The sequence below is a fragment of the Parasteatoda tepidariorum genome, chromosome 9 (assembly GCF_982258835.1).
Source record: "Parasteatoda tepidariorum strain Cologne lab strain chromosome 9, Ptep-v5.0, whole genome shotgun sequence".
NCBI classification, from domain to species: Eukaryota; Metazoa; Arthropoda; class Arachnida; order Araneae; family Theridiidae; genus Parasteatoda; species Parasteatoda tepidariorum.
This window is the reverse complement of record NC_141763.1, coordinates 62,259,806-62,281,234: the sequence shown is the minus strand read 5'-3', so window position 1 is coordinate 62,281,234 and position 21,429 is coordinate 62,259,806. Positions and strand designations below refer to the sequence as shown.

Genomic DNA, 21,429 nt, shown 5'->3' with positions numbered 1-21,429 from the left:
CTTAAAACATGTGTGTTAAACACTGTTTAACAATTTTAATGTCTTTAAGAAAAGACATAGGTTGCAAAAATATAAGACTTTAAGTATTGCTTTGTACAAGGAAGAAATTGCATGGACTGATCCTATAGGAGCAGATTATCTCGAGGAGCAGCTTTTGAAACGCCATGGGATTAGGTTGAACTTTCCCCGCAGCGACACCTGTCAGCTGAGTTCCCGAAGTGCAACTGTATTCAACAAAAAGTAATGGCAACGTGGGAGTGAGGGACTCCTTTTCCCCCTTTTTCGAGAAGATTCATTCGATTTCTTTGTGGGCCCCCTGATGTACGTCTGTGCATCAGGGAGGCGTGGAGTCTGATTTTTAGAAGAAATTGATGACGATTTTTTGAGCATGAGACAAATCCATTTACATCTCTAAAATTGTTCTATAATTTTTAATTTGTGGCCTGTGTGGCTGTAGATAGTGATGTTTTGCATTTATACGTTTTTTAATCTTTTTAAAAAAAAGAGTGCTGTCTAACAAATAAAATGCGGTGAGTTTACAAATTTCTGTATTTTTGTTTTATCTGTCTCATGTGTTTTTTAACTCTAGGCAATCCATTCCTTTTCAGCTATTTATTTTTCTTTCAGGTTATTGCGACAACGCAAATCTTTTTAAATTATACTTTTGGCCATGTTTCGAATTAAGATGATACGTATCCGTTTACAGGATATTGTTATTCTAGTAATTTGTAATTGTTTATTCTAAATTAATTCTTAATGGTTCATTCTAAATTAATTATTTAATCTTTTGTTTTACTTTTTAAACCTTTTCCCTAAGCCATTAAGAACACACGTTATTATTTGGTGCCTTAGTACCAGGTGTGAGCTTGAGGATTTTATTTTTTTAAATTTTCATTATAAATGATATATATTTTAAGTAAAATTAAATTTTGGAATGGATTGGACTAATTTTGATAATTTTTTTTGATAAATATGCTGCAAAATTTATGGCACATGGCATATTAAAATAATACACGTGCATGATTCATATTTCTTCATTCTCTCTTCCTCTGCATTATTGTTGTGTCTCTCCAATGATTTTGATAATTTATTGATTGAAATATTTCATTGTTTGAAAGGTAATGCTTAATCGCAATAATTTTAATTAAATGAATGTCTTGTGTGGTTTCAAAAGTAATGAAAATTAAGTGTATATATGTTGAAAAATTAGTATTCTTGATTTTAAGGATTTGTAGTGGACAATTTTAAGCAATAGTTATATGAAAATAGTATTTTAAATGCAGTAGGGCTATACATTTTTAATGACTGTAATACCATTGGTTCTATATATATATATATATACAGTTTTATGAATATTATATTGATAACAACTTGATTTTTTGTAATTTTATCTGTGATTTTTATCTTGAATATTTTTGAGAGTGTATTATATTTCTATAATTTAACACTTATCTAATTTAATGGCAAAATCTAATTTTTCTTTGGCGAATTCGCTGCAACCTTTCAGTGGCAGCAGGGATGCAAATTTAAATTTTTTTCTTAGCAATTTAGAGCAAATAGCTATATTAGAGAAATGGGACGACACAAAGAAATGTCTAATTCTTAAATTAAATTTAACAGGAGAGGCATTAAGAGTAGTCAGTGAAGCACACACTGAAAATAACAATGAATTTGAAATAATAGTAAAGATACTTAAAGATAAATTCTTAAAAAAGGCAAATTATGCTGAATTACAAAAAAAGTTTAACACACTTATGCAAGGTCCTAGTCAAAGTATAAAAGATCTAATAGATGAGGTGGAGAAAGCTACCAATCAATATTTGGAAATAAATAATAAGAGTAGTGAGGAGACTTTGAATTTGGCTAAAAAAATGAAGGCACAAAAATTGTTAGATAGTATGAGACCCGATATTCGACTTGAAGTCATGAAAAGGGGAGCCACAAGATTTGAGGACATAGGCAAAATAGCTAATGATGTGGAAAATGCTCTCGCAATTAATGAAAATCATGTAAATAATTTAACGAAGACAACAGATGTAGATATTCTATTAAAACATCAGGTAGAAAGTAATCGCAGGATAGAGGAATTAACTCAAAAAATAGAGGATTTAACTAAGAATAAATCTGTAAATAATATTTCAAGAACTAGGAACTTTGTGCAACCTAAAATAACTTGCCATATATGTAATAAATATCACTTAACAACGGAATGTTGGTATTATCCAGGGAAAGATATGAATAATAGTAATAGAGTAACACCTTATGATAGGAGTCGCAGTAATTTCAGAAGAGGATTCAACAGAAATTTTAGGAATAGGGGTAACAACAGTAGGGACAGAAGACGAAATAATATAAACTAGTTAATGGTTCTTGTAACAGGTGGAATGAAACAGGGTTTACAAGAACCAATAACAAATCAAATGAGTTAAAGCTGGATAAAAATACAAAATTGAAAAAGAAGGAAATTTATAAACAAAATGTCAGTCCAAATTATAATAAAAAATATAAGAGTAGGATATTTATTAGTAGTAACATCAAACATAAAAATTTTAATTCAGATAATAATGATAAAAAAAATCAGGTAATAACAAATTCTAACTATAATTCAAATAACAATCAGAGATGTAGAAATGATATAAATAAAAATAATGATGAATTAAAAGACATAAATGAGGAAATAGAATTAAGAAATAAGCATGTTATGACATGTGGTGATATTAACAATTCAGATGCTCTTCCTATTATAATTTTAAAATTTGGAGATTTATTAATACCTGCTTTATTAGACACTGGTGCTAATTTGAGTTTAATTGATCCTGCAACTGTAAATGAAATAAAAGAAAAGACTAAAGTTAATTATTTATCTCGATCAGTAAGAATACATACCTTAGATAACAACACTATACCATACTTATCAGCTATATCCTCAAAATTTAAGATCAAGACTAAATGGTTTAATGGAACCTTCTTTGTAACTCAAAATTCTTGGCATTACAAATATAAAATTATCTTGGGTTATGATTTTATACAGCATAACAAAATTATTTTGGACACACCAAATAGGAAATTAATTATGGGGCATGAGTCATTTGAATTTTTTGAAGATACTCCTCGTGTGATAAATAATTTATGTAATAATGTGCAGATAGATAAAGATAATATTGCTTGTGCACCCGAGAAAATAGTAATTGAGCCTAATACCCAAAAATTAATTAAACTAACTGTATCTCAAGATATAAGCAATTGTAAACAAATATTATTTTCTCCTAATATTAATAAACTAAAGTATACAATTTATGAATCATTAATTGAAATTACTGATAAAAATTTTGCAACTATGATTGAAAATAATACTGACAAAAGAATAATTATAAATAAAGGAACTAAAATTGGTAAAGTATTCGAAATTGAGAAAAATGATATTATGATACCCACAGAGGATGAGCATTTACAAATAAATAATTTAAATTTGGAAGAAATTCATAAACTTAGAAAAATAGAAATTAATACCAGTGATTTTGACTTAAAACATTTGAATAAGGATGATGCAGACAAGATGCTCAAAATTTTAATGAATAATGCTGAGGTTTTCTCTAAATCTTATGCTACTCTAGGCTCTACTAACGCAGTTATCCCTGAATTTAAATTATTACACCAATTTCCTATTCAGACTAGACCGTATCCAATTCCTAATATTGCCAAATCATTTGCTAAAAAAGAGATTAAAAAATTGTTGGAAGCAGGCATTATTGAACCTTCATCTTCAAATTATTGTTTTCCGGTAATTTTTGTCAAGAAGAAACCTTTTGTTAATGACCCTAACTTACAAAAATTCCGCATGGTCATTGACTATCGCTTACTAAATTCTGTAACTGAGACTTTTAAAATTTGTTTACCTAAAATAAATGACATTTTACATGACATTTCTGGAAAAGCATTCTACACGGTTTTAGATTTAAAGAGTGCATTTTTTCAACTGCAATTGAAAAAGCAGGATAGAGCCAAACTTGCATTTTGTTGCGAAATTGGAAATTTTCAGCCCACTCGTCTTCCTTTTGGATCTCGTAACAGCACTTCTTATTTCCACAATTTAATTTCAAAGTGTTTAGATGATATAAAAGGGCCTAATGTACAATATTTTTTAGATGACATAGTGATTGCTGCTAATTCAATAGAAGAGATGATTAATTTTTTGATTAAAGTCTTTGACAGACTTAAGAAATTCAACTTAACTTTAGATCCTGCAAAAATTCAAATATGTAAATCTGAGATAGTTTATTTAGGTTTTAAACTTCATGCAAATGGTTTTTCCCCAGCTCCGGATAATGTAAAAAAAATTGTAAACTTTCCTATTCCTAAAGATGTCAAGCAAGTACAAACTTTTTTAGGCATGATTAATTATTTTCGTCATTTAATTTATAATTTTGCTGACATTGTTAAACCTATAGTAAATTTAACTAAAAAAAAATGTTGAATACAATTGGAATGAAGAATGCCAAAATGCTTTTAAATCTATTTCAGAGCAATTACTACTTACACCTACTTTAAAAAATATTGATGATAGCAAAAAATTTTATATTGTTACTGATGCCTCTAATAATTCTTTATGTGGTATTTTAATGCAAAGAATTGAGGAAAATTTTGTACCTATAGAATTTTACTCCAGACAACTGACTTTTGCAGAGTCCAAATATCCATCAATTAGGCGAGAACTTTTAGCTATTGTTGATTCAGTTAAACATTTCCATCAACATCTTTATGGTAAAGAATTCATTGTTTTAACTGATGCGAAAGCATTAACTTTTCATATTGATTTGCAAAAACAACCAGAGATTGTGAGTAGGTGGCTTATGTATTTACAGGAATTTAATTTTCAAATTAAGCATATAGAAGGTTTAAAAAATCCAGCTGATTATCTATCCAGAGTGCCCATTACTGATGTTGTTGTTAATAATGTAAATATATTTGAAGTAAATGAAAATCTTAAAATGGAGAATATAATTAAATTTCAACAAAATTGTAACAAAACTAAAGAAATATTGGCAAAACTTAAAATCAATGACAAATTCACTTCAAAAAAATTTTTTGTAAATGATAAAGGAATACTTATGATGAGAATTAAACCTCCTAAACATCCTCATAAAACTATTAGTAGAATTTTTATACCCGAATCTCTTAGAGGTGAGGTTCTTAAGGCAGCTCATGCTGCACATTTTGGTACTTTTAAAACATACAATTTAATGAAGAGAAATTATTCCTGGTATGGCATGTTAGCTGATACACAAAATTTTGTGGAATCGTGATGCTTGTTTGGCAAATAAACCTAAACCAAAAATTACTGAAACTAAATTTATTGAGAAAAGTGATCTCAATGTAGGACAAAGATTGTCAATTGATATTGTAGGAAAATTGCCTAGGTCTATTGACAACAAATTTTTTATTTTAACAATTATTGATAATTATTCAAGATATTTAGAGACCATACCATTAACAAATATAAAATCATCAAACATAATCAGTAGCTTAAATGACTATTTTTCTAAATTTGGGTTAGCTCAAGAAATAATTAGCGATAATGGCACTAATTTCACTTCTGATGAGTTTGTTAACTTTTTAAAATCATTAAATATTGAACATAGAAAAACTTCATTTTATTATCCTTTATCTAATGGTTTACTGGAGAGATCTCACAGAATTTTAAAAGAATCAATAGCTTCAATGTGTCACAATAGTTGGGAGTGGACAAATAAACTTTTATTTTTCAAATTGCATTATAATTCCTCAATAAATGTGGTTACAGGTTATACTCCTGCAGAATTGTTTTTTGGTCGAAATTTAAATCTCCCATTAAATGTAAGTGTTAATGTCAACAATGAAGAAAACCCATCTAATTACATTAAAAAATTAACAGAGCACATTGCAGAGACCAGAGAAATAGTGAGGCTTAATGAGAATAAATATTTTGAACTACATGAGAAATACATAAAGGGTAGACCAACTCCTAATTATGAGTGTAAGGATCTTGTTTATTTAAAAATAAATACTGATGTTCGTTCTTTAGATCCCAAATATGAAGGTCCTTTTGAGGTTACGAAAAAGTTTAGAAATAACAATTACCTAGTACATTTAAAAGATGATAGAAGAGACATGTACAAAAAATTTCATGTCAGTAAACTTTTCAAAAAAAAGTCATTAAGAGAGGAACTAAAGAATGACAACTCAAATGATCATGATATCAGCATTGAATATTAAGCTAAATAATGGTTAGAGTGTTTATCATATTTTTGTTAGGGTATTGATTTGACAATTTTAACTCAAGGTTTATTTAAATGTAAAAATATATAGTTAGCAAATTTTGTTTTGGTGGTTAGATTTTTGAATTGCATTTTTCCCCTTCGAGCTCAAAATTTTATATTTGATGAAAACTGGCTGGTACAATTATCATTAAATATGGAAACATCCCATTCAAAAATTAAACTTTATTTTTTTCTTGGTTTTCTCTTTCTGATAACCGTCTTATTTTTTTAGCTACTAAGGATTTTTACTGTCCTTGTGATGCAAATTTTTAGTTATATTGTCATTTCAATAACGTCTGATTAAGATAGGGAGTATAGTGAATTTAAGGAAAATTTTGATATAGTAAATAAAATGAAATATGAGCAGAATAAATAAGTAAATGTGCTGAATTGAGATAATAATCATTGCAAATACTAGTGTAGGATTCAAAATGTAAATAATTGCATAACATATGACAAAAAAAAATAATGCAAACACTAGTATAGGAGTATGAGGTAGATCTAAAAGATTGTCCAATTAGTGTCATATGTTATTATATAAGTGCCAAACATGAAATTGATCAAAAAAAAGAAAGAGATCAATATCAAAAATTTTTTTTAAAACTTATTGACAAAAGTTACTGTGCATTTTTAGATACTGTATGACAAAATGTTATTAGGTGACAGTATTGTTGGTATAATGAAGTTTTGTAAGTTAAAATTTTTTTGTTTTACAAGAAAGAGAGAATGAAGGGATAAGATGAATACTTTAACAAATTTTTTTTGAGACAAGATAGAATAAATTCACCACCATTGTTTTGTAATTGTATATGTATGTTATATTATTCGGATACTCACCATTTTTTTTATTCTCTTAACCACATGCTTCCAAAAAAAGAAATGTGTAAGGCAGCTGAATTTTTTTTTCTTCATTTTTTTTTGCTATTTTAGTGAAGCAATGTTAAACACTGTTTAACAATTTTAATGTCTTTAAGAAAAGACATAAGTTGCAAAAATATAAGACTTTAAGTATTGCTTTGTACAAGGAAGAAATTGCATGGACTGATCCTATAGGAGCAGATTATCTCGAGGAGCAGCTTTTGAAACGCCATGGGATTAGGTTGAACTTTCCCCGCAGCGACACCTGTCAGCTGAGTTCCCGAAGTGCAACTGTATTCAACAAAAAGTAATGGCAACGTGGGAGTGAGGGACTCCTTTTCCCCCTTTTTCGAGAAGATTCATTCGATTTCTTTGTGGGCCCCCTGATGTACGTCTGTGCATCAGGGAGGCGTGGAGTCTGATTTTTAGAAGAAATTGATGACGATTTTTTGAGCATGAGACAAATCCATTTACATCTCTAAAATTGTTCTATAATTTTTAATTTGTGGCCTGTGTGGCTGTAGATAGTGATGTTTTGCATTTATACGTTTTTTAATCTTTTTAAAAAAAAGAGTGCTGTCTAACAAATAAAATGTGGTGAGTTTACAAATTTCTGTATTTTTGTTTTATCTGTCTCATGTGTTTTTTAACTCTAGGCAATCCATTCCTTTTCAGCTATTTATTTTTCTTTCAGGTTATTGCGACAACGCAAATCTTTTTAAATTATACTTTTGGCCATGTTTCGAATTAAGATGATACGTATCCGTTTACAGGATATTGTTATTCTAGTAATTTGTAATTGTTTATTCTAAATTAATTCTTAATGGTTCATTCTAAATTAATTATTTAATCTTTTGTTTTACTTTTTAAACCTTTTTCCCTAAGCCATTAAGAACACACGTTATTAATGTGTCTACCCGATGGCTATCATTAGGTAGATGCTTAACTAGATTATTACAGCAGTGGGATCCACTGACATCACTCTTTAAAAATGAAGTGAATGTTCAAAGTTCTAATAGCAAAAAAAGAAAACGTGAGTCAAGTCCTTGTGTACCAGAAGATCTTAATGCAAGGCAAAATGTGTTAAGTAGAGAGGAAAGGATTTTCCTCTTTCTTTCTTCTGATATAAATAGGGCCTTATGCCATTTCCTGGTTAATGTTTTGCCAGTTTTTGAGGGTCCGAATGTAACCCTTCAATCTAGCATTCCGCATATACATGTTTTGCGAAAAATTTTAATAAATATGTTAAAAGAACTCTTTTCAAGATTTCTTAAACCTTCTGCATTGAAAGCATCGACCCTTTTTACTGTGGAGTTTTCTAAACTAGAAAATCAAAAATCTGATGCTGATATAGTTATTGGGCAGGAAGCTTCTAAGATTTTAGAAAATGTTTCAAAAAAGAAACTTTTTTTCAAAACTGTCCGATCATATTATGAGAATGTTTGTTGCTACATTGTTAAAAAATTTCCTTACAATGATGAAATTTTGATCAATGCAGAAGTAGCCTGCATTGAAACCATAGATCAAGCTTCATTTTCGTCAGTGAAGTTCTTCCTGGATCGTTATCCAATAATTATTCCCTCAGACTCTAATTTTGATGTCATTCAAAAGCAATTTTGCACTTTGCAAATGGAGACATTGCCACAAGAAATAATCAAGGAAAGAGTTGATAAGGCATGGGCCTTGATTGGCGAACTGAAAGATGTTGCCGGAAGCAATAAATTTGGAGTGTTATCCAAAGTTATGTTAAGCATTTTGACACTCCCCCACAGTAATGCTACATGTGAGAGGATCTTTAGCTTTGTCACCAAAACTTGCACACAGTTTAGGTCATCTATGAGCAACGAAACACTTGAAAAAGTGCTGATTTTAAAATCAACAATGAAAGGCAATTGTCATGAACAGACCTTTAGCAAATCTTTATTGCAAAAAGCTAAATCTGCAACTTATAATTCTTTAAATTCTACTTAAAATTCTGAATATTTGTTTTTTATTTCACGGCTAATAATTATTATGCTTCTTATCTTTTTCTTGAAATTTGATAAATTACTTTAAGTCTTCTAAAATTTTAATTATTTTTTTCTTATTTTTTGAAAAAGTTTACAATTTATATGCTTTTTATTTGCTATTTCTATCATAGTAATGTTTTTCTCTTGTTTCTATATTTATTTTGCTTTTTAAAATTAAAATGGTTCCTGGATTGATTTTTTTTTTTCAATTTAAAAATTCTTTTTCTGAGTAAAATAGTATTTTCTTACCATTTGATTTCTGTTGTTGCTGCTATGTTTTTTATGATTTTGAATTAGAAAAATAAATTAATTTCACTGATGTGTGTGTTGTTTATATCATATTAAAACTATTACAAACCAAAAACTACTTGATTGAAAGTTAAATTTTTTGTCTTTTATAGTTATATAACTTTTTTTATTTAAAATGATACTTTATAGGTGAAAATTCAACTTTTTTTTACCCCTCCTGAAATCTCCTGAATTTTTGCTCAGGAGACTCCTGATTGTTAATTCGGCCAGGTTGGCACCTCTGTAATAAGTATAAAGCTTTTCCTTTAGAAGTGATCAAATTTAATTGTTCTAATGCTAAGCCTAAAAGTAAGATATTTTAAAATATCCTATTAAGTACATAGTGCACCTTGGGACAGATGGAGGTGGCCCACCTTGGGACACTGGATATGCATAATTAATCCTTATTAAAAATAGATTTTTCACAAAAAGATATTGTGCTTGCAAAGTATTTTTTAATATATATAATCTGTGTTCATTAATAGTTATTATTTCTTATTTTAGGAACTCATTAGACTTAACTAATCACAAGAATTAGAAGCAAAAAGTATAAAAATAATGCAGCAGTTTGTGTTAACAATGTTGAAAAAGCAGCTGCAAAATTTTATCAAGGGAAATGACTCGTAAGAAAGCTGCTGAATTCTACAGTATTAGTAAGACCACTATGAACCGCAATTTTATTTCCTTTAAAAAAAGAGAGCAGCCAAATTCTAACTTTAAATATGTTTTAAATATATATACAGAGTCGCAAAATAATCACAGGTGAGGAAGAAACAAATTTGGTACACTATATGTTACAAGCCTCCAAGTACCATTAAGGATTAATAATATGTGAGGCATGTGCACGTACATATGAGTGTGCTTTGCCAAACCAAATGAACATTGCACCAAACTGGGAGAATGTAAACAAAAATCTGGGAAGATGAGGATTTATTGCTCTCAGAATTAGTGACAAATATATCCAGAAGAAAACCAGTAATTAGTGATTTTTGCAATGATAACAGTGATGATGATGCTTGCAGCTTAAATGAATTGAACAATGAAAGTGACAATAAAATATTTGATGATAAGAAAAAAGTAGTGAAACAAGATTACAAAAATATTTTTTAAAACAATTTTTGATTGAAATTTTTGATTTTGAAATGAACAATGATTTTGCTCATATCAAATTTACAGGTAAAAAATCTATTGTTGCCTTTGTAGGTTGCGTTGAAAGAGTTGATGGAGATGAGTAAGAGTTATCAGTTTTGAGAAGAGTGAATCAATCTGCAACATTTATTTATCCCAAAAAAGAAGACAAATCATACATAGATTCAAATGACATTTTGTTAAAACTTAAGCAGAGCAAAGCTTTGAACATTCTTTAGGTTTGGTATTTGATTCTAAACAATTGGATTTGCATACAAGAAGTTGAAACTAACAAAATAAAACTTTATTAACAAAATTAAAAAATGTAAATTTATTTAGTTGAACTATTTTTAGAAAACTTCTACTTAACTTTTCACATCTTTTTAACTTTAGACAATTACCAAGGTGCCACACTAGGAGGTACACCTTGGGACAAATAGCAAGGTAACTAAAAATTGTTTAAAATTCTTTCTATGACAGATACAAAATCAAAACCTAGTTAAAAATGCTTTCAAATGTTACAAGAATACCAGGTAAAATTTTGAAATAATTGATCTGAATAAAAAAAATTTCAAAAAATGAAAATAAAAAAGTGTCCCAAGGTGAGTCACTCTCCCCTAATAAATAAAAAAATATGACCATTTTTTTAAAGGTAACTCTTAACATCTGCTAACAATTTTTAACAATTTGAAAAAAGTTCATCAGCATTAAAAAAACAGCAACCCTTTTTAAGTATTATTTCTTATTTAATATTGATTAAGATTATTCCTTATTTTAATATTTATTACCTAAAAGTATAGAAAAAAAATTGTCTGATATCACATCAGTGATAATTAACCAATTTCTAATTTTAGATTATCCACTTAAGACCAGAAGTGAAACACAGTAACAGGCTTAAAAAATCAGCTAAATAAAAAGACACTTCAGATTAAAATACAAATTTAATAATTTTTGAAATTATATAGAACATATATTTAAAAATTAATTAAATATTTAAAAAAACTATTCAATGTTCATAAAATATGCACGAAGTAAAAATCATGAATATTTCTAAATTTATTCAACTCATTCTCTGATCAATATCACTTTAATGAATCTTAAAGATAGCACTTGAATAATTTAATAAGTTTAACATTTGTATAAATTGGAACAAAGATGTAATCAACTGTGTGGGAATTGAATTGAGTGTAGGGTTTAGTGGCACAAGGTCCAAAAAAAGACATGCTGCTCCAAACTCACGAATTTAAAAGCAGATTAAAAAGTAAGCACATGTATAAAATCAGATAAGACTTTGTGGGACTTACCGTAATTCTACTTTGATATTTTCTCCTGTTTCATCTTCTCTTCAGAAGAAAAAGAATCTGATAAAAAATGTAAGAAGTTAAAAATACAAATTGAATTTGTAATTACATTCAATAAAAAAATATAAGGAATATGTCTAAAGAGTTTTATAAACTTAATTGTAATTCAAGGAATTGCATACCAGTTAACTTTGTGCAAATTTTTCATGATTTTTACAAAAATGCATCTAATTTTACAATTTTATATGCATAAACCATTAATGATTTTCATTACATCAATTTAGTATTTTTAAAGTGCTTTTTTCTTCCAAGTATTGTCCCAAATGTACCTACTTTAATCACCAAGGAATGGCATGATCAAATCCTTTAACTCAAAGAGAAAAAGTTTTCTTATCCAATCCGAAACAATAAACTACTTTATTCTTTCTACCCTGCATGCCCTGTGACAGCTGGTCCGTTCTGCATTTTTTAACTAGCCCATGATAACCTCTGAGTGCTCTTATCTAAATCTAATATATTTTTAACATGTGCGCTCTGGGCTTGCACTTTATTTTTAAATAATAAAATAAGTAATGCAAATTAAAGTATTTCTGAATAGTATAAAAATTAATTTTCCACCATAAAAAAATTCTAACACATAAGATAAACACATATGAATATTGCAATATGAGTGCCTACGACTTTAATATCAGCCAGGGTGGTAGGAGTGATATATTAAAACACATTAATTTAATGAAACTAGACTCCGATGCTTCTGAGTCATCTGTGATCTGATACCGAAGTGATCAGATGTGCCAGCCAAGTTTTTCACCAAATGCTCCTGATTCCAAGATTGTTAGTAAATATTGCAGTAGTCATATTCTAATGACGCCAAAAAAATCTTAAAACATTTTTGTACCAGATGGCTTTCTTCAATTAGAGTGCTTTAAAGGTTCCTTCAGGAATGGGACGTCATATTGAAGTATTTTCAAAAATAACCTGGAAATATGTGCAAGTCATGTGGTGAGTAAAAAAAAAAAGTAGTTACTTAAGTAAACAAACAGCAGGTAGTTCTTTCCCAACTTTTTTTTTTTCGAATTTTTTTTGTTACACAAAAAATTTTCTTGCATGAAGAAAACAAAACTGATCATAGTTCTTCGGGAGGTTTCCTCTCTTTCCTTCCTTTAACATCAAGATCTTTCATAGCTAAGTCTGGAGAGTCACATGTCCTATCTCGCCTACCACCTCCGACTGGTTCGGGGTGCATTAATCTGATCTTTGAGTAATTATTGTGGTGTTGGATTTTAATCTATTTCACCATAGCACTTGCTTTTATTAGTCATCGTGTAATAAAGATGTTCGTTTTGTCACGCAAAGAATATTGCAAGTGCTAAAATGGATTTGAAATGTAAAAGAAAATTTGACTAGAAAAAAATAACATATTTCTTCAAATAGTAAGTAATATATTATTCTTAATCCTTATTATTTTTTCAAAAACATTTATAGAAACAAAAATCTCTTTATATTCGAGAATAGTTGGGAGTTATTGGCGCAAGAACCAGTTGTAGCTATATCGCACCTACAACTTGGTTCTTATAAAATATTTAGATTGATGTATCATATTCAAGAACAGAATTCAATTAGAAAACAATCCCTGTATAAAGAACAAATAAACATAAACATTTGTTGGTGAAAATTTACTTTTTTTCCCTTATTTATTCTGATCAAAGGATTGGATTGGATTGAATGTAGGGTTTAGTGGCACAAAGTCCAAAAGAGGACATGCTGCGCCAAACAATACGGTAAAAACAGTTCATAAGACATGATGCGTGCAACACTTAGTTATTCGTATAATTATAACTGATAAAATTGTATGAGTTGATGAATAAAATCAGGTAAAAGGCATGAATAAAATCAGATAAAAGTGTGAATATCAAATAAAATACATGAAGTAAGTAAAGTGAATAAAATTGCAAATGTATTAAAACATTTATATACAGTTAAAAATACCAAGAGCACGTAAATACGCAAAAATGTTTGGATGATGAATATTATCTAACAAATCTTGCATGCATAAAATAGAACTTCCAAAATATGTTAACCGATACTGGTTAAAACATGGGCATGTTATTAAAATATGATGAATTGTGAGAGGAACGTTACAACCATGGCATTGAGGAGCGGGTTCTCCTAGCAACAAATGGAGGTGTGTCAACCGGGTATGACCAATTCGAAGACGGGTTAGTTTTACATCTGCTCTACGCAATCGAAGTACTGGGAAATGGTCCAAATCAGATTTGATGCTGTGGAGTTTATTAAAAACTTTGAGGTCCCATTGTTCTTGCCATAATGATTTTACAATTTTTCGAACATGTAGTTTCATGTCAGAGAAGGGTACGGACAATGTTAAAACAGATGTGGCAGATCGTGCAGCTGAGTCAGCTAGTTCATTACCTGGAATACCAACATGACTTGGTACCCAGCAAAATAAAATTTCAAATCCCTTCTTCTGAAGAGTAGTTAACGAATAATGAAACATAAAATTGGATGAGTATCACAGTGAAACTTTTCTAATTGGCTCAAAACGCTCATACTATCGGAATATATACAGTACTTCCGAGAAGAGCGTGTAGAAATTAGTCGTAATGCTAATAAAATAGCAACAGCTTCAGCAGTGAAAACGGAGCATATATCAGGAATTCGGTAGCTGTTTGTGACGTCAGCAATGATGACACCACAGCCAACATATCCAGGAGATTTTGAGCCATCAGTATATATCGGAACATAATGAGAAAACTGATGACGATGAGAAAGGAAAAGTTGTTGAATTATTCTGATCAAAAGAGCACGTATGCGATATGTTCTAGCTCTAGAAATTTTATTAGCAGACGTTATCAATTTATATATAATTCCAGGTGCAAATTTATGAACTCATTTTTAAACCATGTTTTTAAGCTTATCTTTTTACTGGGGGATCAGCATGATTGTTTCAATTATTTGAAACTTAATTAATTTGCTTAAAGAAAAAGAACAGAATGCAACACAACATACATTAATACTACATTGCACTCCTACATCAAGTTGGAAACTATCATACTAAGCTATTTAATGACGATCAAGAGGTACAAATAAAATACTTCAGGATTTCAAATCAGTTAATCAATCGAATGACAGACAAAATGTACTTGCCTAGCAATATATCTTGTGGCTGTAAAGAATCATTCCACTCAGTACATGAGGATGAGAGGGAAGAACTGCTATTCTCATGAAGAAGGTTCGAACTTAACAAAGGTGATAAATTACTGTTAGAGATTAATATTTCTTTAAAATCTTCATTTTTTTCTTTCTAAAATCTACTTAACTAACTGCATTGTGGAATTATCTGTCCCTTGAAAAGTTTAATTACTCAAATCTTTCCTTAAAGGGCGGAAATATCAGAGTCTAGGGTGCTTGATTGTGTATTTTGTTTTAGATGCATTCAGAATAAAGATAAATCCTTTGAGAGATTAGAAACATCAGAGAAAACATCTAAACTGTCTTTGGATATACTGTTTTAAATTTCACTGTGCAAAGATTCATTAGAACGGTCATTACGCAAAAAAACATCACTTTCACTGTTATTATCATATTCACTTACATGACGGACATTTAAATTGTCTAGCTTTAAGTTTTCATTAGTACCGTTGGAATGATTTACTGGGCATAAACTAAAGAAAGGAGAAGAAATCTCAACAGTTTTAGATGGAATTACATTATCATCATGTTCTTCAATTAACTTGCCATGAATTTTGACACCACTACCATTAATACTGTTTACAGCTGATAAATTTTGCAGGGTGATATTCGGAGACAGAGTGGCTAATATATTATCATCTTTAGAATTTAATACTGATTTGTTATCACAATTATTTCCCATAACCGAAATTTCGCTTATACATTTTTCGTTACTATTTTCAGACAACTGGCTGTCATCACATTTTACAGACAAGAAAGGATATTTTAGTATAAAAGTTGGATCAGAATTACCCAATAAGCTATCTCCCTGGATGAACTCTGAGCTTGAAATTTCAGACTGTCTAGAATCATCTATGATGATAGTGTTTGCATTGCTGTGTCCACTGTCTTGGCATGAGATCACATCTAACTCTTTTGTTACAACTTTAGTATTTTTGTGAGTAGACATGTTGTTACCATTTTGTGCAGGAGAAGTTTTACTACTTGACATCTGAAGAGCTTTCACTGACTCAAATAGAGATGAAGTAGAGTTTCCTTTAATATGGGGAATATACTGATCAGTGAAATATTTTAGCTGTGATTTGCCTTCCATATCACTGAAAATAAAAAGTGAACATAAGTGGCCGATGACAAAATGCTCAATGAAACAGAACTAAAAATCCACTGTATTTTTGGTTTGTTTTAGTTTTTATCAGGCATGAGAACACACAATTTCAAAATAAGCTGTAAAAATTTTGGAAATTAGAAGTTTAAGATTTTATGTTACACACCCTTTTGAGAATCAACGATGCTGGGACCAAATATCAATTTACGATAAATTTTAAATATTTTGAAAATTTTTTATTTAAATTATTATTACCGTAATTTCGCGGAGACACGCCACAGCGTTGTTGATTTAAAACTTGAAAATTTAATAGGAAGGCATATCTAACGGGGCAGCCTATGTAGCATTACTTTTTTTTAAATATAGCCTTAGAAAAATTTGCCTTTTAGAAACCCCACTGGAAATTTCATCATTTTTTCCACCTGTCACTAGTGCTTTTTATTTATTTTTTCATGCTTATTGTTACTACAAAGAATGGTCAACGCACCCCCCATGTTTCCAGACAGTGTTTCCCTTCTGCCATAGGAACAGCTGTTGAGTGTAGAGGATGGGCGTGGAGTGGAGAAGCATAAATCAGAAAGGAATAAATAAATAAAATCAATGTGGTGCCAGTGATGACATTCTGACATTCACTGTGAAACAAACGCTCCCCTCCCCGTTTTTTCCAGGAAATATGTCTCTTGGTTTCATCAGTAAGCATCCACTCCCCTTTTTTTCAGCTGCTTGTTAAGAACATGTGAATGTTTGATGAATGAATGGTGCAAATGAGCTGGAGATGAACTTGAATATTCATACAATTAAATTATTCAAGAAGAATTTCTAACTTTCAACTGATGGTCAGTGAAGAGAGGAAGAAGCAATGTGGGAGAATTTTACACCCTCCTAGACGGAGTCAGTAAATAAAAAAGAGCTGTTTTCCAAAGTCTCATTTGAGAAGAGAAAGTAGGGGGAGGAAAAGGGGAATACAGAAACGTGTTTTAAATGCTTGGAAGAGGAGCGCTTTTTCTTGGATTTTTTTTTCATTACTCGTATTTCTGCCTTAAGAGTTCGATCAACTTCGTCCTTAGCTTATTTTTATTATCGTTTAATCTTCAATTCCGATCTTCAGTTGCGTTTTTGTTTTGTTAATATTTTGTTCCATTAATATTTTTGTCTCGTTAATTTTTTTTATTATTTCATTTTTCTTAAATTTCAGTATAACTTGTTTTTAAGTTATATATTTCAGATGCCTCCCATTAAGAGGAAAAGTTATACGGCTGCATTTAAGCTCTCAGCAATTAAAAGAGCTGAAGAAATTAGAAATCGGGCTGCTGCTCGAGAATTTGATGTCGATGAATGGTACATCCGAAGCATGCTCGGCGCTGTTGGGTGGCCAGTGCTGGAGGATAACCTGCCGGCATGGATAAAGGAGCAGAGGGCCAAAAGGTTGTCCCTCTCTACTGTTTGAATTTGCGTGCAAGCGAAATTAATTGCTTCCCAGATGGGAATTCCAGATTTTAAAGGAGGCCAGAATTGGTGATTCAGATTCATGAAGAGAAAGAACTTGTCAGTGAGACAAAAAACCACAGTAGGTCAACGATTGCCTTCTGATTGGATTGAAAAAAAGGCTTCTTTTTTATCTAAAATGATGGAGAAATGTGGACTTAATCACAGACAAATGATAAATATGGATGAGGTTCTGCTTTCCTCTGACTACTCTCCAAACAGGACTGTGTAAGAAACGGGAACAAAATCTGTGGCAGTAACCACTGGTCATGAAAAAATGTCCTTCACCTGTGTGCTTGGATGTTCCGCCCCGTTGCTGATCTTCAAAAGGAAAACCATACTGAAAGGTAATTTTCCTCAATACGTGATAATTACAGCCAACGAATAGGGATGGACGCACGAGGATATGATGGGGCAGTGGCTGGATTTGGTATATCGGAGGAGGAAAGGTGATTTTTTCCAGCCGCGTGGATTATTAATCCTCGACTCGTTGCGCTCCCATAAAGTGGACTCTATCAAAGCTTTGTGCAAAAAAAAAATAATTGTCCACAGAACTTGCTATCCCCGGCGGCCTAACAAAGGTTGACCTTCCTGTCAACGGGGTTTTCAGACAAGAAGTGAGGCGGCTGTGGGAAAACTGGATGAAGCGCCGCATTCATTCCTGCACTGATTGATTGATTGATTGATGTAAATTTTTGGCGCAAGAGCCATGGTTTGGCTATACCGCGCCTAAATCTAGGTTAAAATTCATATAACTTTGATAAAACGAGAGCAATTAGGTTAAAATGAGCAATTTGTCCAAAATTAAAACAACTAATTTAAAATTTGTCAACTAGGTTATAACTAGTACTAGTTCCTGCACTGAATCTGGACACATGCGAGGACAAATTATGATGAGGTCGCCGTATGGGTGTCACAAGCGTGGAAAGCAGTGAAAAAGAAACAGTGATAAACGGTTTCAAGAAAGCTGAACTCATATCCGGGGGAAATGAAACCGAAAGTGATGAAAGTGTTAGTGATGGGGATGAGCCCGAAATAAACAATGAACTAATAAACTTATTTTGCTTGGATACAGAGAGCCGCTGGATTTATATGTGATTATATTTGATATCTGAATAAATTTTAGTTTTTCTTTGCACAAAATTTGTTTGGATTTATCGTTTAATGCTGATTTAAAAGTAAGATCGGTTTATTTCTAAAAATTTTAATACTTATTTTAATGATTTTTGTTACATTAATTATTTAATTCATATTTTAATGGTTACTTCAAATTAAAATTAGAGAATGCTTAATATTTACTTAGAAAGTTATTGAAATCTATTTTATATAGTAGGATTGTTTAAATTTTTTTGTATATTTAATATCCTTTTATAGGTTTTTTATTTAACTAATATATGTATGCGTATTTAGAACATGTGTTAAATTTGTAGTCAATACCTTCTTTGGTAGAGTAAAATCCAGCCCAGCATGTATACCAGGGTAGCGTTTCGCTGCGAAATTACGGTATCATTATTAATTTGTTACAGTTTACTTATGCGTACTCGTAATACTTAACACGAGTGAAGTCATTTATCATTATTTTAGTAATACTCTTTATTTTACTCATTTTTTTTATGACAACAACATTCTTGGCAGTTATTGCTACTTTTTCTTACATAGTTTTTAAAATATCAATGATTTAATATGACTTTAAAGCACACTACAAATTTCAAATCACACATTTAAGTAATCACATCTTATTTCGACCCACTTGATTAGTAAAGATCTCTTGACAAATCCATACAGTTTTATAATTGCTAGTTTGGAAACTATGCATTGCTATTTTATTTCTATTTGGTTCTTTAAATCTCAATATTTTATTACGCCATTATAACATATCGCTAATTCCGAATTACGCATTTCTCGGCCCACAATATTAGTGAATTATCTTGGATATGACCATCTTTTTTCTTGTAGTTTTTAATGAGGATTTTCAAAATCTCAATCTGTTAATATGTGTAGTCGTGCCAGCCGGCGCACTCTTTCTTCACTAAAGAAACCACAACGACAATCTTTAGTTGCTGAATAGTAACGCTGCCATCTCGATTCAGAGAGAGTATAATAAGAACTTTACTTGTTGATGTTTGCTGCTATTTTTCTGATTACCTTTGGCTAGTGTGTTATTTCATTATACTTACGTTTTATTGTTGGATTATTAAACATAGTTTTAAGTCATCATGATTCTTTCTTGAGTATCAAGATGCATACAATTTAATAATACATTCGTCCAATAGCATTTCATTCTCAGATATTAACCACAACAGATAAAAATTACAGGGAGTTGTTAGCAATTTACTCAACTACAAAACACTTCGGATATATTTTAGAAGCTCAACAGTTTACTTTGTATACTGATCATCGTCCTTCAGTTTTTGCTTTTAAAAAAATCCTGAATCTTGTTTTCGGATCTAACTTCGGCACTTAGACTTTATCGCGCAGTTTAACACGGATATCAGACAAGTTTCCGGTTCAAACAACACTGTTGCAGATGTTCTCAGAATAAACGCACTTAATTTTTCAACAACTGATCTTAAGAACTTAGATGATTGCCAAAATAATGATGAGAAACTTAAAACTTAATCTCCCTTCCAATAACTTATCGATAGATTTAAAAAACCTTTAAAAATGGGAGACAACCTCAAAATCTTCTGCTCATTACACAATGTCACCTCCAGGTATTCGTGCCACCAAGCATCTCCTACAAGATAGCTTCATCTGTTCATCAATGTTAAAAGACATAATCGAATGGACTCTTTGCTGTCTGGCTTGTCAACGAAACAAAATTCAAAGACATACTGTGAGCCCAATATTTCCCAAACCTAAAAAAAACTATTATAGTTAAACTGAATTATAATAAATATTATATCAGCTTAATATGTTATCACTTTCTAACTTGAGACAGATGTAAGCCCCACTGGAAATTTCATCATCATTTTTACTACTAGTGCTTCTGATTTATTTTTTCAGGTTTAATGTTACTCCAAAGAATGGTCTACACACCTGGAACTTTCCCCTTCCCCTATCCTTTCTTAGAATCACTTTCTGGAGACCCCTATCTGCAAGAGAACAAAAGTCTCTTTTTCTCTTCTGCCATAGAAACAGCAGTTGAGTGTAGGGGACCAGCATGGAGTGGAGAAACATGAATCAGAAAGGAATGAATGAAGAAAATCAGGGTGGTGCCAGTGATGACCTTCACTGTAAAACTAACGCTTCCCCACACCTGTTTTCTTCAAGGAAATATGCCTCATCTACTTGTCATGGTTGTGTCAGTAAGCATGGGATGCCTCTCTACTCCCCTTTTTTCTTTAGCTGCTTGTTAGAAACAGGTGGATGGTACAGATGAGCTTGGGATGACCTTAAGTATTCTTACAATTAAAATGTTCAATAAGAATTTTAAACTTTCAACTGAAGGTCAGTGAAGAGGGGAAAAAGCAATGTGTGAGAATTATACACAATCCTAGGTGGAGTCAGTTTAAAAAAAAAGAAAAAAGAGCTGTTTTCTGAAGTTTGATTTAAGAAGAGAATGTAGGGGAAGGAAAAGGGGAATATAGAAATTTGTTTTAAATGCTTGGGAGAGTGCTTTTCTTGGTTTCTTTTTTTCATTGCTCGGATTTCTATCTTAAGAGTTCGACCATCCTCTTCCTTAGCTTATTTCCTTTATTGCTTAATCTTCTGTTGCGTTTTCATTTTGTTAATATTTTTCGTTC

At 30.8% G+C, this 21,429-nt stretch overlaps 1 protein-coding gene across 5 annotated transcripts in view; it reads right to left on the bottom strand.

Moving 5' to 3' along the window:
* The window catches only part of LOC122268406 (basic helix-loop-helix ARNT-like protein 2), a 69,569-nt gene that overhangs the window by 11,323 nt on the left and 36,817 nt on the right, over nt 1-21,429 (bottom strand). For 3 of the 5 annotated variants that reach the window (XM_087151997.1, XM_087151996.1, XM_087151995.1), the window contains exons 11-12: nt 15,886-16,190; nt 11,884-11,940 (exon numbers count right to left, since the gene is read on the bottom strand). In XM_087151997.1, coding sequence (XP_087008123.1) covers nt 11,891-11,940; nt 15,886-16,190 — 355 coding nt within the window. In that variant the 3' untranslated portion in view covers nt 11,884-11,890. Of the gene's footprint in view, nt 1-11,883; nt 11,941-15,885; nt 16,191-20,359; nt 20,542-21,429 lie in introns of those variants that run through there. The other 2 variants (XM_087151998.1, XM_087151999.1) reach the window with 2 other exon arrangements.